This window comes from Tarenaya hassleriana, unplaced genomic scaffold, assembly GCF_000463585.1.
Source record: "Tarenaya hassleriana unplaced genomic scaffold, ASM46358v1 Cleome32, whole genome shotgun sequence".
NCBI classification, from domain to species: Eukaryota; Viridiplantae; Streptophyta; class Magnoliopsida; order Brassicales; family Cleomaceae; genus Tarenaya; species Tarenaya hassleriana.
This window is the reverse complement of record NW_010966372.1, coordinates 985,109-1,000,366: the sequence shown is the minus strand read 5'-3', so window position 1 is coordinate 1,000,366 and position 15,258 is coordinate 985,109. Positions and strand designations below refer to the sequence as shown.

General features: G+C 39.6%; 6 protein-coding genes across 9 annotated transcripts in view; 4 read left to right on the top strand and 2 right to left on the bottom strand.

Annotated features, from left to right (window-relative positions):
• The first annotated feature begins 2,276 nt into the window (after positions 1-2,276).
• LOC104820981 (U3 small nucleolar ribonucleoprotein protein IMP3) lies at positions 2,277-3,927 on the top strand. Its single transcript, XM_010551671.1, has 4 exons — positions 2,277-2,513; positions 2,719-2,826; positions 3,369-3,443; positions 3,545-3,927. Exons 1-4 carry the CDS (start codon positions 2,380-2,382, stop codon positions 3,774-3,776), a joined length of 549 nt encoding a protein of 182 aa, XP_010549973.1. The 5' UTR covers positions 2,277-2,379; the 3' UTR covers positions 3,777-3,927.
• Positions 3,928-5,182: 1,255 nt separating this feature from the next.
• LOC104820980 (NADPH-dependent diflavin oxidoreductase 1) lies at positions 5,183-9,394 on the top strand. Of its 2 annotated transcripts, XM_010551670.1 has the most exons (12): positions 5,183-5,457; positions 5,630-5,707; positions 5,810-5,914; positions 6,148-6,239; positions 6,379-6,563; positions 6,795-6,892; positions 7,160-7,234; positions 7,335-7,445; positions 7,595-7,723; positions 7,923-8,042; positions 8,271-8,487; positions 8,683-9,394. In XM_010551670.1, the coding sequence occupies exons 1-12, from the start codon at positions 5,317-5,319 to the stop codon at positions 9,222-9,224; spliced, it is 1,893 nt and encodes a 630-aa protein (XP_010549972.1). In that variant the 5' UTR covers positions 5,183-5,316; the 3' UTR covers positions 9,225-9,394. The 2 variants fall into 2 exon arrangements, with proteins under 2 accessions (XP_010549972.1, XP_019058916.1); XM_019203371.1 differs by lacking the exons at positions 5,183-5,457; positions 5,630-5,707; positions 5,810-5,914; ... (2 more) ...; positions 6,795-6,892; positions 7,160-7,234 and having other exon boundaries at positions 7,353-7,445; positions 7,595-7,772.
• Positions 9,395-9,551: 157 nt separating this feature from the next.
• Positions 9,552-10,826, top strand: LOC104820978 (30S ribosomal protein 3-2, chloroplastic). The gene is made up of 2 exons (XM_010551667.2): positions 9,552-9,917; positions 10,373-10,826. The coding sequence occupies exons 1-2, from the start codon at positions 9,654-9,656 to the stop codon at positions 10,655-10,657; spliced, it is 549 nt and encodes a 182-aa protein (XP_010549969.1). The 5' UTR covers positions 9,552-9,653; the 3' UTR covers positions 10,658-10,826.
• On the bottom strand, positions 10,808-11,628 carry LOC104820979 (glucosamine 6-phosphate N-acetyltransferase). Its single transcript, XM_010551669.1, has one exon. The coding sequence runs from the start codon at positions 11,473-11,475 to the stop codon at positions 11,002-11,004; it is 474 nt and encodes a 157-aa protein (XP_010549971.1). The 5' UTR covers positions 11,476-11,628; the 3' UTR covers positions 10,808-11,001.
• A 121-nt stretch (positions 11,629-11,749) lies between these two features.
• Positions 11,750-13,432, bottom strand: LOC104820977 (arp2/3 complex-activating protein rickA). The gene is made up of 2 exons (XM_010551666.2): positions 13,002-13,432; positions 11,750-12,741 (listed from the first exon to the last, which is right to left on the bottom strand). The coding sequence occupies exons 1-2, from the start codon at positions 13,198-13,200 to the stop codon at positions 11,945-11,947; spliced, it is 996 nt and encodes a 331-aa protein (XP_010549968.1). The 5' UTR covers positions 13,201-13,432; the 3' UTR covers positions 11,750-11,944.
• Positions 13,433-14,993: 1,561 nt separating this feature from the next.
• LOC104820976 (E3 ubiquitin-protein ligase At3g02290) overlaps positions 14,994-15,258 on the top strand; it is a 3,378-nt gene continuing 3,113 nt past the window's right edge. For all 3 annotated transcript variants that reach the window (XM_010551665.2, XM_010551662.2, XM_010551664.2), the window contains exon 1: positions 14,994-15,242. The gene's annotated coding sequence lies outside the window, so the exon portion shown is untranslated. The remainder of the gene's footprint in view (positions 15,243-15,258) is intronic.

The window sequence follows — 15,258 nt, the reverse complement described above, 5'->3', positions numbered from 1 at the left end:
ATATATATATATATATATATATATATATATATATATATATACACATTCAACTCTCATGCCTCTTTTGTAATTTTGCATTTTGTATCACTTTTATTTTGTGAATGATAGCTCCTATTTTAAGCATCGCGAAAACTTTAATATGTATAAATACTAATTAAATTTGAAAAGAAAATCCATATGCAAATACGGCAATATATATATACACACACACATAATCAAAATTCAAATAATTAAAACTTGTAAAATAACAAATGGTTCGTCGTTCGTTTTCCTCTTAATTTAATTATAAAAACATACTCGAATTATAGTGAATCGATCTATAATGAAACATTTGGATATATGATTTTGGAAAAAATGCTAAAATATATTCACGTTTGGCAAAGTATTAAAAGATGCATCGCAAATGGAACAAGAACTTTCACTTGTGTTCAAAGTTGTCTTAACCAAAAGGTCTTGTGCACTAAATATATATATAATATATCCACCAATAAATATTCTAAAAATAGCAATTTTGTTTATCTATTTAATGAATCCCAACAACCACATTGTAAAATGAGTTGGACTTTGCTCGAGTAAACGTTGACCATCGCATAAACCCCATTTTTTCCCAATAAATGAGATTGAATATATTTAATTTGATTAGGTAGTTCCTCTCAAATCTATTGTTGGGGTCCAAAGGAGTTTGAACTCATTTTACAACATTAAAAAATGAAAAAAATACGAAGAGCAGTGGAAAATAAAGTTGATTAGCCATAAGTGGGTGGCCGAGTGGCGAAAGGGTGTTACTCTCTGGATCCCGTTCGCCAGTTCGAAACCAGCTGATGGGGATGGAGGAGTGTATTTAAGGTGTTGCTCTCTAGACACTTAAATATACCCTAAAGGCTGCTTCCGGATTTAAGAGGATGTAGGTTGGGTCGAACGTTTAGGTGAACCTTTCGGTTATAAATAAAAAATAAAAAAATAAAAAAAAAGTTGATTCATACTTTGTAAATCTGTCTAAAGCATATAAAAAAATATAAATGTTATTAATTTTTAATATTGACAAGAATAAGTCAAATTAAAAAAAAGGAGAGAATAAGGACAATAACATGTGACTGTGAGTTATTTTTGCTTTGTATTTTCACTCTTCATCTCTCCTCTCTAACCTATAACACATTCCAAGCCCAACACGTGACCGATCTCTTGTCCATTTTCTCAACGTTAACTATTATATATACACATGCACATATTCGTTTATCTATATACGTGGATCTTATTATCATATAACTAATATATATATATATATATATATATATATATATATTAACGTAAAATCCATGCGACGTAATCTCGAATTGGGAAGATTGATTTGTCCAGGCGTGTCTTTGGACTGGGACGAATTTATGATAAATTGGGTCGATGATAAAGTTGTATCAAACAGGAAGTAACAAGAAGCCCGTTACCAAATCAATGATATGTCTCATCACAGCCATTGGATGTGATATATATCAAAGGGCTATATATATATAAGATGCGTTATATATATATATATATATATGTATATACATAATTATAATGATGGGTGGTGGGAGAGAGGGAAGATCTTCAAACTTGTACTTGATGGAAAATCTTCAAACTTCCATATGCAAAAATTTATATGATTGCCGCTTTCTTGGAGGAAAAAAGGATTAAAAAAGAGTAGAAATGTAAATGCTCAATGCATCCCATAAAACCCTTCACCACTATATTCAGCGCAAATATTAAAGCCGCATTTAATATATGTTGATATTTATGAATTTTAAATAAATTTTCGATCCCTATAATTACATCGACACCCACATTAAATAGACAGTCGCTACAACAGTAGAAAATGCCATATAGATTACAAGTTCGATTTAAAAAAAAAAAAAAAGACCGAATCTTAACCTAAAAAAGCAACAATGTTTTTTTTTTATAAAAAAAATGAGAAAAAATAGCGGTTATTCTGATGAGGAAAAGGCCTTTTTCCAATTACTACACACGCACCACGACGACCAATTTTGTCGGTGGCTCCGCCATAAATTTTATTTCCAACCATAATTATTGGTCCCATACATTTACATGCATATATTATAGTATATAATATTAATAATGGTTTTCTTTTTTGGAAATTGAGATGTATTATTACACTGGGCCTTTTGGACATTATTTTGGTGATGCGGTCTAGGCCCAACTCACAGCCAGTTAGGCCCATCTAATTAATTATGCAAAATTACGTATTTGACCAAAGCATTTAGAATTGGGGCCTAAAGGGCTCCACATTCAACGCAACAGGACTGGTGGTGTTGTTCCTTCTTCATCCTCGATAGGTCATTAGGGTTTTCGTTTGGTTCTCCATTAGGGTTTTAGTTACCTGCGAGGATGAGGAAGCTCAAGTTCCATGAGAAGAAGCTTCTGAAGAAAACGAATTTCTTGGAATGGAAGAGAGAACGCGGCCACCGGGAGAACCAGGTTATGCAGCGTTACCACGTCGTGGGCCGTGACGATTACAAAAAGTTGGTAAATTTATCGGTTAATCTCGTCGCAAAAATCATTCTTTTTTAACTTCTGGATTTGGGGTTCACACTTTTTACCTTCTGATTGATGTCGATTGTGTCGTTAAGTTCACGTATGGTTGAGTTTTGGCGAAGTGGGTAGCTCTTGTTTATCACGAACACGATGGGTTGCTGATTATCGAGCTCGTTTGGAATGGGTTTGCAGATATTCAGGTTTGTGTCGGACGGTGCAGAAGCTGACGAACATATTGAAACAAATGGATCATGCCGACCCTTTCAGGATTCAGATGACTGATATGCTCTTGGAGAAGCTGTGAGTGTTTTTTTTTACCTCTAGCGGATTGATTTGTAGATTGCCATGAATCTGTTGTTTCAATGTGAAAGTTACAAGTTATATACCTTCTTTCTTTTGCACTGGGTGTTAGCTCTGAGGGGACGAATCCTGAATTTATCCTGGGAAAAGGGCTGATCTGTTGCTTCTTCTTGTTGCTGCTCTTAGGTGTATGATAGATATTCTATGTGGTATGAATATCTATGGATGTAATCTGGGGAAGAGGGGAGATAAACTTGTGTTACTAGGTTTTAGTTAGTGTAGTTAGTGTGCTTCTACAGCTCAGGTTCTTTGTAGAACTGACTTACTATGTCGTTTTCTAGAAAGCAAAACTAGCCGATGGATTTGGAATCTGCTTATGTACGTTGATGGAGTACGTTTGTACTGGTTTTTTTTAGTGGCCAATTCAATTGGAGTAAATTCTCAGTGAAGTGATTTGATGATCATGCAGACTCTCTGTCTCAAGTTTAATCCATTTGTGACTGAGTGGCTTATGTTTCTTTCTTTCTTTATGTCAATTGCAGATACAACATGGGCGTAATACCAACCAGGAAAAGCTTAGCTTTATGCGATCGGTTATCAGTATCCTCGTTCTGTAGGTAAGAGTTTTCTCAGTTATCCGCATCTCTCTATGGTTCTTGTCCCTCCATTTGCATTTGAACTCGGCTACCGATATATGAGTGCCTGGAATCTCTTTCAGGCGTAGGCTATCCTCCGTGCTGGTTCACTTGAAGTATGCAGTGCATCTGAAAGAGGCTGTGACATACATAGAGCAGGGGCACATTCGTGTTGGACCCGACACGGTGACTGATCCAGCTTTCTTAGTCACTCGGAATATGGAAGATTTCATCACATGGGTCGATTCGTCGAAGATCAAGAGGAAGCTTCTGCAGTTCAATGATAAGTTGGATGACTATGACATGATGGCCTAAGAGGGGAGAAGACAGGAATATATCTGCTGTTATGTGGAATTGTCTTGTAGGAACTAAGGTTCAATGCTTGTATGCAGCGAACGCACAAGTGAGAGTGTACGGGATGATGTTATTCGTTACCTTATTTTATATAAAATTTTAAATTTCGCTACCTTAAAATAGCTGATAAAACGACCTACAAATACAGACAGAAATCTCAGAGCAAACAGACATGGCAGGAAAGCACCGGAAAACGTGGACAGAAACCATATGGATTGGCTCCTTTTGTTCCGATACAAAGTTTCAGTCTTTGCTCGCATCGATACAAACTCATCGCATTGTGTAATTCCACCGGACAACACATGAGCCAAGACGCTGAAGAAGGCATCAAATGCTGACTGGAGAGATCGCTTGACGAGTCCATGGCGTCGAGACAAGAAGAGAAGCTCTTTCGAGAAACCCACCCACCATTTCTTTCACGTTCAGAGACCTCTATTTCATTACGATCTCCCATGCTTCGAGCTCCACCGCAACCGGCGTTCCTTTCTTATCGCTCGAGAGTCTGGCCGGTGAATCAGAATTCTGGAGAAGACGATGTATACTATGTTTAGAGCGAGGTCGCTTTGTTATTATCAGAGGAGTTCAGGGGTATTTCTGTCTTTCTACATTCCTTTTATTTAAACGGTTCGCTCCTTCCCTCTTGGGTTTTTACCCAAATAACCCACTTGTTTCTAGCTATCTCAGCGTACGCCACCGAATATTTTTTTTTTTTTCAATTTTAACTTACTTTTCGATTGAAAAAGTCCGAAATACCCTTTTCGTTTTATTTTTTGCGATCTTATTACGACTAACATATAACTGATATATAACTAAAATAAGACAGATAATTTTTTTACCACTTTTTTTCGAATCAATTGTAACTATATTTAGAATTAATTACGAAGTCGTAACGGATAAATATCGTGTATTTATTAAGGATAATTTCGTCTTTTCAAAGAAAAAAAAATGTGTTATGTTTCTGGTGGTGTACACGTAGGGAAAATCACCCAAATAACCCACTTGGGTCCGAAATACCCTTTTCGGACTCAAGTGTACACCACCGAACAAAAAAAATTTCAATTTTAACCCACTTTTCGGTTGGAAAAGTCTGAAATACCCTTTTCATTTTATTTTTTACGACCTTATTACGACTAACATATAACTGATATATAACTAAAATAAGACAAATGATTTTTTTGCCATCCCTTTTAGAATCAATTGTAACTATATTTAGACTTAATTACGAAATCGTAATAACGAAGTTGTTTTCGAACGGATAAATATCGTAATTTATTAAAGGTAATTTTGTCTTTTCACAGAAAAAAAAATGTGTTATATTTTGGTGTACAGTTGAAATAGATGCTACAAGTGCTTATTTGGGTAAAAAACCCATACATGTAGATGCGACCCAAGTGATTTTCCCTCTTCTCTCCCTTGCGTTGATTTCTTCCTCCGACGGCGACGCCGGAGCCCGTTATAGAGAAACTTTTGGGTGGATCTCGGCGGCGTCGAAGATAAGTCGATGGAAGGAAAACCGAGGAAACTTCTGGTGCTGTACGCTTCTCAGACCGGAAACGCCCTCGATGCGGCGGAGCGAATCGGGCGGGAAGCTGAACGGCGAGGCTGCGCCGCATCTGTTGTATCCACCGACGAATTCGACCCGGTAGTGATATAGCCACCAGTGAATCGATTTTGATTGTGTTTGAAGTTACACTGGTTTTAGCATTGAATTCGGAGTTTACAAACACTTGAATTGTGAATTAGAAAGTGTTTGCCTTTGTTTTCTTCATCGTTTAGATGAATTCTTATCAAGTTAAGATTTTTTTTTTCTGCAGAGCTATTTACCTCATGAAGAGGCTGCAATTTTTGTTGTGTCCACTACAGGGCAAGGAGACCCTCCAGACTCTTTTAAGGTCTGATGATGATTTTGCAAGATACGTGCATGTATCTGTTTCTTCTTCACCAAAGATTTCAATTCTTGTGGCTAAATTGCATGTTCATCTTTTGTCGTACAGGCATTTTGGAGGTTTCTTCTCCAGAGAAATTTGGGAAAGACTTGGTTGCAAGGAGTTCGCTGTGCTGTGTTTGGACTTGGTGACTCTGGCTACCAGAAATACAATGTAAGTGCATTCCAGTTGTTGTCTCTCTATGCGCATTTGACCTTCTCGGCGGATAACGTTTTTAGGAACTACTGTTGAAAGTTCACTGTAATTCTGCCTATTGTGGGATATATACTTTTCTATCAAGGATTTTCCCCGTTGCAAGAAGCTATTTGTTTGTATGGTTTTTCCTCTGATGCACGAGATATATATTTAAAAAAAAGAGAGCTTATTTTGCTTTTCGATGCCTATAGTTTGTCGCAAAGAAGCTAGACAAAAGACTATCAGATCTTGGAGCCACCGCCATCATTGAAAGAGGTCTGGGGGATGATCAGCACCCATCAGGGTATGATGTCTAAGTAGGCCATGCTCTAAAGTTTGAATGTTGTTTTAATTTGTTAGTCTTTCTCCCCATAGTTGCAGTGGAGATGTTTCTATGGGTATTCAAACCTTTCAATGCTGTCCATGCTCTGCGTCTGATACAGGTATGAAGGATCTCTTGATCCGTGGATGCTATCTTTGTGGAGTACGTTACATCAAATTAATCCAAAGTATTTCCCGAAAGGTCCAGATGTGATGGTTGCTCAAGACAAACTAATTGATCAACCCAAATACCGGATCTTGTACCATAAGGCCGGGAACATGAGGCCTAGTTTTTTGGCAGAGTCAGGTATATCTAAGAGATATCATATATGTAAATACCATATTTCTTTTGACACTTTTGAGCAGTGAATAAATGAAAACTATTGATTATAGTTTGATTCTTGTTTTCTATCTCATTTAGCTCTTGAGCTGGATATATCCTGCATTATGACAGAATTGTGGTAGCATATCTTTTCTGTTTCCTTGTTGCTTTTTGGGTTCCTTGTCTTATACCAAGATGCTTCTAATGTTTTGGCAGATTTGAAGTACATTTCGATGCAAATAGAAAAGACCCGAGGAATGTCTCCTGGGAAGCTCTCTCGGGAGAAGAGTAAGCCAGACTGCTTTCTCAAGATGGTACGTTTATCCAATGGCCATTTTCTTGAAACTCTACTGGTTTTTGTTTGTGGACAGATCATTTCTCGGTTGTGGGCTTGTCTCTTATATTTATTGTGTGTTGCTGCTAGATCAAGTTTCAAGGCTTTCTGATATAATCAACTATTAATCTCCATTTTTTTCTGTACAATTCAGGTTTTAGCATGTCGTATTATGCTTATTGGTAGATAGTAACTTTTTTTTATGGATTATATTACATTAGCTTGCATTATCATTTCAATCATGTAGGCCAGAAATGAAATGTTGACTAAAGCTGGAAGCACAAAGGATGTTCGCCACTTTGAGTTCGAGTTTATTTCTTCAGTAAGTAGTTCGTTTACACTTACTCTTAAGGTAAAAGTCCAGTCTAAATTTTGATTTTGAGTGACAAGTCTAATCCTTCTTGGTTTTTCCACCCTTTAAGAATATCGAGTATGAAGTTGGTGATGTGGTTGAGCTTCTTCCAAGCCAGAATCCTGCAGCAGTAGAAGCATTCATAAAACGATGTGAGTTGGACCCGGAGTCATTCATCACCGTAAGTGGCCTTTTCAAGTTGCCTGTGGATATGTGTGTTTAAGGCTCAAGAGGAAGGGGCAGTGGACTGCTTCCCCTCTGTTTACTTGAAATCAATAACATGTGATCTCTGATCACATCATAAATGCTAAAGTTCTCTTTTTTCTTCAGATTCATCCGAGAGAGACGGATAATGGTCTTGATGGAGAAGTACTTACAGAGTTCCCGGTCAAGCTTAAAACTTTTGTTGAGTTTGCTATGGATGTGGCATCGGCGTCTCCTCGACGATACTTCTTCGAGGCTAGAACTCTCTGACCATATTGCTCCCGAGTTTCATAAATTGTTTTTGGTAAATCGCCAAGATATATTGAGAAAGGGACCTTACTTTGTTAAACACGTGATAGAGATGGATTTGACTGAAAATTGTCATTATCCCCTTGTAATGTACTTCAGTTACGTGTAGTTGTGGTTTTTGATGATTGGACCATGCTTTTTCCAGGTTATGAGCTTCTATGCTACAGCAGAGCACGAGAAGGAGAGACTTCAGTACTTTGCTTCAGCCGAAGGGAGGGATGATCTTTACAAATACAATCAGAAGGAAAGAAGAAGTGTCCTCGAGGTAAAATGACTTCTGTCTTGTTCTTTGTACTGCGCTTGAAAAAGGTTGTACATTTCTGATCAACGTCGAAAAAAATGAGATGGAGTAGTAAACAACAGGGATCACGGATACTGGGCTTTTTCCGTATAATTTATACTCGCGCATGCACTCATCCTGTTCATTAAGAAATTGGTCACTAGCCTTACCAACAGTCTGCTTTTCATGATATTGGTATGTTTGTGGATATAGGTGCTTGAGGATTTCCCTTCTGTTCAAATCCCTTTTGAGTGGCTAGTGCAGTTGGTCCCTCCATTAAAACCGAGAGCTTTTTCGATCTCTTCGTCTCCTTCAGCGCATCCGGGCCAAGTGCATTTGACTGTAAGCATAGTATCATGGACCACACCGTACAAGAGAGTACGAAAAGGTCTTTGCTCCTCATGGCTAGCAAGCCTAAACCCTGAAAAAGGTTAGGACTTTCACTTCTCCCCCCAGAAACTTGCAATGGTTTCTCTCGATTCGTATTTGGATGGTAGACAGGATTGGAAGAACGAAAGAAATCATGCCTTCTTGTTATAGTTTTCTGTACTGAATGATTTTGATCCCAAACCCTGGTTTAAGGTCCTTAAGCCCGATGTAAGCCGTTATATTCTGCTGTGGTCAGGGGTTTACGTCCCGGCTTGGTTTCACAAGGGCTGCCTTCCTGCTCCACCAACACAGCTACCAATCATCCTGGTGGGACCTGGCACTGGCTGTGCCCCTTTCCGGGGATTCATAGCCGAAAGAGCCGTACAATCCCTCTCTGGCCCAACTGCTCCGGTCATCTTCTTTTTCGGCTGCAGGAACAAAGACACCGACTTCCTCTACCGAGACTTTTGGGAATCCCAATCCCGAAACAGTGTCTCGGGAGGAGTACTATCGGAAGAAAAAGGAGGCGGATTTTACGCGGCCTTCTCGAGGGACCAGCCGAAGAAGGTGTACGTGCAGCACAAGATCAGGGAACAGAGGAAGAAGGTGTGGGAGTTGCTTCGGGATGGCGGGGCTGCGGTCTACGTGGCTGGTTCATCGACGAAAATGCCGGCAGACGTGATGGCGGCGTTGGAGGAGATTGTGGCGGAGGAGACCGGAGGGTCGAAGGCGGATGCCGAGAGGTGGCTCAGGGCCCTTGAGAAGGCTGGTAGATACCATGTCGAAGCCTGGTCTTAGTAACTTAGAAAAAAGCCTTTTATTTTTCATGTATATGTACCATCCATCTGTTTATTCTGTTTTCGTTTTGATTTATAGAAATTAGCAACCATAGTTTTCGAGGTCAGTTTTTTTTATTGTTTTTAAATTTTATTATTTTGACATCATAAAAAATATTAATTGAGGTTTTAGGTGTGTTGCGAATAATTTATTCATGAAATTTTATGAATTTGTTACGGAAAGTATAATCTGAGAAGAGAAAAAACAATTAAAAAGTCTAATTGAAAACCCTGAAGTGATTTTGCAGGTGAAAATAGAGCATAGCAAAAGGTTGTTTCATGAAACTCGAAAGCCTTGTGACCCGACCCGAAACCTCAGAAGTTCTTAAACCCTCTCTCTCTCTCTCTCTCTCTCTCTCTCTCTCTCTCTCTCTGAGGAGCTTGAGCTTCAATGGCGGTTCAATTAAACCATTACTCCTCTTCCGGCATCAAGATTGCTTCGCCTTCTCACACCTTCTCCTCGAAACCCTCAGCCCGTGTCCCTGTTTCAACGAATTCCAGATCTTTACCCTCGCTCTCGTGCTCCTTTCCGAATCCTGGTAAAAACTCGGCCATACTCTCCGGCTTCAACGTCGGAGTATACGCATCGTCATCTCCCGCGGATCCGATCGTCTCAGATGAACTCTCAGGCTCTGATTCTCCGTCTCCCAAAAAGGTCAGAGATCGGTCACCGATTCTCCTCCCCTCTCGGTTGATACTTGAAATCTGTGTGGCAGTTTTGTCATCCGCATGCTTGTTTTCCGAGAAAACGTGGAAAGACGCGAAATTTGAAGCACATTAGAGCGTATGATGATCGGTTTTTCCATTTTCCTGTCATTTGAATCGTGCTCCTTCCCGTTATGCTACCGTTTCCTGGGCATCCAACCAGGCGGTTTCAATGTGTTCCCAGTTTCTGTCATGTCTGAGCATCTAAACAGACATCGGATCGGATATATGTGCACCAGATACATGTCCATAGGCATACATACATGTTCTTATATTTTCTGAGATGGGCATTGAAACCTGCACACCATGAATCCATATGTATATACCTCAGAACTCTATATGCATCATTGTGATGCCACATTTCATTGATTCTTGATCCAATGCCGGCGTTTCTTTCTACTGCAGAAGAAGCTGCGTGCAGTGGTGAAGCCGCTCGAGAAACCAAGACTGGTGCTGAAGTTCTTGTGGATGCAAAAGGACATTGGGATCGGGCTGGACCAAATGGTTGACGGCTATGGGACCATCCCTCTGAGTCCGTACTACTTCTGGCCGAGGAAAGATGCTTGGGAAGAGCTCAAGGTCTTGTTGGAGAGCAAGCCATGGATATCCAATGCTCATCGTGTCTTCCTCCTCAACCAGGCTACCGAAATCATCAACCTCTGGCAGTCCGGCGGTGGAGGTTTACCCTGATGGATGGATATGGATCCGCTGTTCTTCAGTGACGCCATTAAAACTTCTTGGTTTTGGTAGAATGGTGACCAGGTTGCTTTCATACATGCAATGTTCAAGTTTTGTTCTATGGCATCATCGTTCAAACATGAATCAAATGGGACCATATCGGAAAGAGCAAGAGATTCAATTGATCTTGAGACAGGTAACAATCCAAAGATTTGCAGTTTTATCTTCCCTAACTCACAGAATCTATCAAGGAACCTTACAACAGCAGAAGTTCATCAGAGATCGATTGATTCCACATACGAAAAAAAAGGCCTAATAAAGTCGGAAGCTTTGATCAAAACACGAATGTGGACAGATCAATCGAAGTACTTAGCCATCTGAATCTCCTTCTGCTTCAACCCGCACTTCTCGTAGAACGCCTTGTTCTCAGCACTGCAATCGAGAATCGCTTTGTAGCAACCCATCGATCGGCAATGATCCATCAGATGATCGATCACTTTCTTCCCCAGTTGTTTCCCGCGATATCCCGAATCCACCACCACGTCTTCGATGTGCCCAACTTTCCCGCACTTCCTCACGAACTTCTTCTCTATCATCACGCTTCCTGTCGCCACGATTTTCTCCAACATCTCGTCTTCGATCACGCAGATCGCGTGGTCGTCTCCGTACGACCCGATCTCCTCGAACCGCCTATCGAATTCCTCGTCGGAGACGGATCCGGTGACCGTCAGTTGACCCAGGAGCTCGATGAAACCCTTTCTCTTGTCGGAGATCTCCAGTTTCCGGACCCTGAACGTCTGGTTTTCTCCATTGGAATTAGGGTTTTCCATTTCTTGCCCAGGAATTACTGAATTGATTCTTCGTGGAAGAAGATCAAGATAGAAAACCAGAGGAATCTTGTTCGAGTTCGACGAGAATGGAGGAAACTGAAGAAGCCGTGGAATGGGCTCAATTCTAAATCATCCACGCTTCAACAAATAGGCCCGGCCCTCTAGAACCCAACGGTTAAGGGAAACATTTCCGGTTATTTCCGGTTTTAGCAAACCGGGTAGTTATGAGCTCTGATCCGTTTAATTCAGCACAAAAAGGCAAAAACAATACTCAAAATAATTCCAACAAACAAAGTTACAAAGTTTATTCCAATTACAAACTACAACACAAGAAATCAAAAGAGGAACATGAGGAATATGGCATATATATAAAGGAAATTATCAAACATAAAAGAGAATCATTACATAGAAAAAGCATACGTGTACATATATATATATATATATATATATGGAACTGTAAAACCATGGCTTAAGGGTGTTTATAAAAAGAACGTGAGGCCGGAGGGATACCGGGGAAGATGGGAGGGAGTGGAATCGGGAGAGAAGGAGGAGGTGAAGGAGGAGGATTTAACCCCGGAACTGGTGGAAGGGTAGGAATTGAAGGGAGAGGAGGGAGCAACGGGGCAGGAGGCGGTTGAAACGGGAGCGGGGGAAGGCCCGAGGGCGGTGGGAGTAACGGGTTCGGAGGAAGGAGAGACGGCGGAGGGAGAAAAGGGATTGGAGGAAAGAAGAAATCGGGTTGTGCATCGGGTTTCTTGACTCCCAAGGAATCTACTTTCTTGTTCTGCAAGGAAACTGGGTTCGGGGGAAGTGGGGGAAGAGAAGGAAGAGGAGGGAGGGAAGGGAGAGGAGGCAATGGAGGAAGTGAAGGAAGGAACGGAATAGGAGAAGGGTCGGGAAGGGCAGGAGGAAACGCAGGGTCGGGTAAGGAGGAAGTCTCGGAATTCTTGAGGCCGATCGGTTTCTGGCTGCAGATTTCGGGCCGATTTTCTGGTTTGAACGTGAAAAAACCCGCGGAGAAGACTCGGGTTTCATGATGTCTGTATTTAAGACGTCGGAGAGAAGACGAAGAAGCGGAAGAAGCGATGGAACAGTAAGGTTCAGAGCTGGTCAGCAATTTAACAGAACATCTCTTGATGTTCTTCACATGTTTGCTGACAGAGAAAGGCAACTTAACCCTGAACTTGCCGTCTTCATCTGTCTTCACTTCTTGTCTGAAACTCGGCTTCGAGTACTCGTCTATGCACTGCACCTCAACTGAAGCACCTGCAAATTCAGCAAAAAAGAAAGGATAATTTTCCGTTATTCTTACAGTTGGGTAACCAAACCAGGTTAAAGCACAAAAGATTAATACCAAAACCAGGTTGATAACGATGGCAATAAGAAACTGACAAGAATCAGAACATGGATTAGAATCTTGGTGTAATTAAGAAAGTCGTATTGTTTCAGTTCCGGTTCTTGCTTTCCTTGTCGTAGACCAGGTTGTGCCAATGTGTTCAAGAATCCAAACAAAGAGAGACAGAGACCTGAAATGAAGTGGCTGGAAGACTTGGAGAAAACATCCATGAAACAAGTGTCGCAGTAGACAGTTCCGACAACAACTGCAGAAGAACGTTTCTTGTTCATGGGCTGCTGTTGATGATGGTGTTTCTCTGACAGACCGCCGTCGACGATTCCTAAACATATCACCAGAACCAGCCACACCCTTTTCGCCATTTCTTCCATTATTGTATATATATATATCGGCGTTTCAGTTTTCAGCCTCTCCCTCTCTGTGTTTTGTGGGTTTGAGAGAAGAAGAGGTTATGGAGAAATTGTGGGGTTTTATAGAGTGAGTTGCATAAAACGAAAAGAAAGGGCGAAAGCTTATCTCCTCTTTTATGTGATTCATGCAAATACAAGTGAGCTCCAAACTACAATGTCCCTTGTGAATGTATTATTTCCTCTCTCTCTCTCTCTCTCTCTCTCTCTCTCTCTCTCTCACATTTGCTTTTTATGTAGATCAGATTATCAATATGTATCGTTTATATATACATACATACATATGTTCTAAAGTGCAACGATATGGAACAGCATGCAAATATAGTTTTGATATAGTAATCACTCAGCTATATATACACACACACACCAATAACATGATTTCCAACTTTATATGTACATGTATATGTATATATAACATTAGCATAAAAATGTCTTTATCATGATTTCCATAAAATAACGTTGACAACCTTCCAAACTCTATTATCAATTGAAACATAGGTTTTACACTGATCATCAAGCTGTGTACTAATAGTATATATATGTGTATATATATATATATATAATACAAGAGAAGAAAACAAAGGCATTTAAAGGGGGGGGTGTGAGTGTAGGGTTGTGGGAATGAGGACAGAGGGGGAGAAGTTGCTGTCGGTTCACGAGGTTGTGAAGAAGACCACACACACATATCAAACCAAATTCTACCTTCTGTCTTTATATATACACACATATATATATATATATACAATTAATATTCAATAACCATTCTGTGATAAAGACAAAAGTAAAAACACAAGAATGTGAATGTTCTCCTTCTTTTTATACTTATTTATTTATTTTAATTATTATTATAAATACCGCCGTATGAGGCTCAAATTTTCTTTTTGGTTGCTTCATAATTTCTGGAAATTACCACCAGCTCACGAGACCATTCCTTTAAAAAATAGAATTTATATTTTCCATTCCACCGGTATTTTTTTCCACGCGCCAGAGGTAAAACAATAAAATATATTCTTAATTTTTAGACCAGATAATAATTGAATTAGACAGGCTAACTCCCAATGGCTAAAGTCATTTCTTACAAAAAATTAGGTTTTTCGGTTACATTTCCTGCATTTTCGATTTGGTTGGATATAATTCGATTCGATACAACACTGAAAGCATTATAAATAAATATAAAATTGTTTAATATCAATTTTCTGGTGGCCATTGAAGTTTCCTATCCATAATTTGGATTAATAGAAGGTTAATAAATTAATATATCTTATTATGCATTTCATGCTTATAAAAAAAAACCCACAAAGAACTAAAAAAAATAAAAGATATTGGGCCAACAAGGGGGAATCAGGTAAAACCCAATTCATGTTGGATCTCTTTGAGTTGGGCCTCGTTTTAAGCCCTTCTCTCCACAGCCCATATTTGTGACTTTTGGACCATCAATTACTAAATTTAAAATGTTTGAAAATTTATTTCCTTTTTTTTTTTTTACATGTGAAGAAGATTGATAAAAGTTACACTTGCCCGAACAAAAGATGTAACAAAACTTTTTTTTTTATGGTGATTTAAGCTCAAATGCAGTATATTAAGGATTTTTCAATTGGTATTATATTTACACGTATATATACATATATTACACTGTATATATAGTCGGGAATATTTTTGGCACCAAAGAAAAAACAAAATGTTTTTTTTTTTAAAACAAAGAAAAGGGTCAAGTCATCGTTAAGTCTTCCAATGGGATCCGACAGCGCACCCAACCCAAACTACACGACAACTACACATTTACACACTGTCTGCTCGTTTCATCGCTTTCCCGCGAGCTTCCTTCTCGCCGACGGGAAAAAAAAATTTAAAGAAATTCTCTAAAACTCTGCTTCTGAGTTTTCTTGGAATCTCAACGAATTTCGATTTTCATCTTTTAAAAATTGAAACCTCACCCGTCTTGGGTCCCTCGCTGGTTTCTTGTCTCCATCTTCGCCTCGTCTCGTCTCGGTTTCAATCCGTCGAAGGTACACTTTTCTTCCG

Coding starts and splice junctions, on each gene's coding strand:
- LOC104820979 (XM_010551669.1), bottom strand. CDS start 11,475: ATGGAAAACCCTAATTCCAATGGAGAAAACCAGACGTTCAGGGTCCGG.
- LOC104820980 (XM_010551670.1), top strand. CDS start 5,317: ATGGAAGGAAAACCGAGGAAACTTCTGGTGCTGTACGCTTCTCAGACC. Junction 5,708..5,809: donor ACCCTCCAGACTCTTTTAAG/GTCTGATGATGA, acceptor TTTGTCGTACAG/GCATTTTGGAGGTTTCTTCT. Junction 6,564..6,794: donor TAGTTTTTTGGCAGAGTCAG/GTATATCTAAGA, acceptor ATGTTTTGGCAG/ATTTGAAGTACATTTCGATG.
- LOC104820978 (XM_010551667.2), top strand. CDS start 9,654: ATGGCGGTTCAATTAAACCATTACTCCTCTTCCGGCATCAAGATTGCT. Junction 9,918..10,372: donor ATTCTCCGTCTCCCAAAAAG/GTCAGAGATCGG, acceptor TTTCTACTGCAG/AAGAAGCTGCGTGCAGTGGT.
- LOC104820981 (XM_010551671.1), top strand. CDS start 2,380: ATGAGGAAGCTCAAGTTCCATGAGAAGAAGCTTCTGAAGAAAACGAAT. Junction 2,827..3,368: donor GATATGCTCTTGGAGAAGCT/GTGAGTGTTTTT, acceptor TGTCAATTGCAG/ATACAACATGGGCGTAATAC. Junction 3,444..3,544: donor TCAGTATCCTCGTTCTGTAG/GTAAGAGTTTTC, acceptor AATCTCTTTCAG/GCGTAGGCTATCCTCCGTGC.
- LOC104820977 (XM_010551666.2), bottom strand. CDS start 13,200: ATGGAAGAAATGGCGAAAAGGGTGTGGCTGGTTCTGGTGATATGTTTA. Junction 12,742..13,001: donor TTCCAGCCACTTCATTTCAG/GTCTCTGTCTCT, acceptor CTGAATTTGCAG/GTGCTTCAGTTGAGGTGCAG.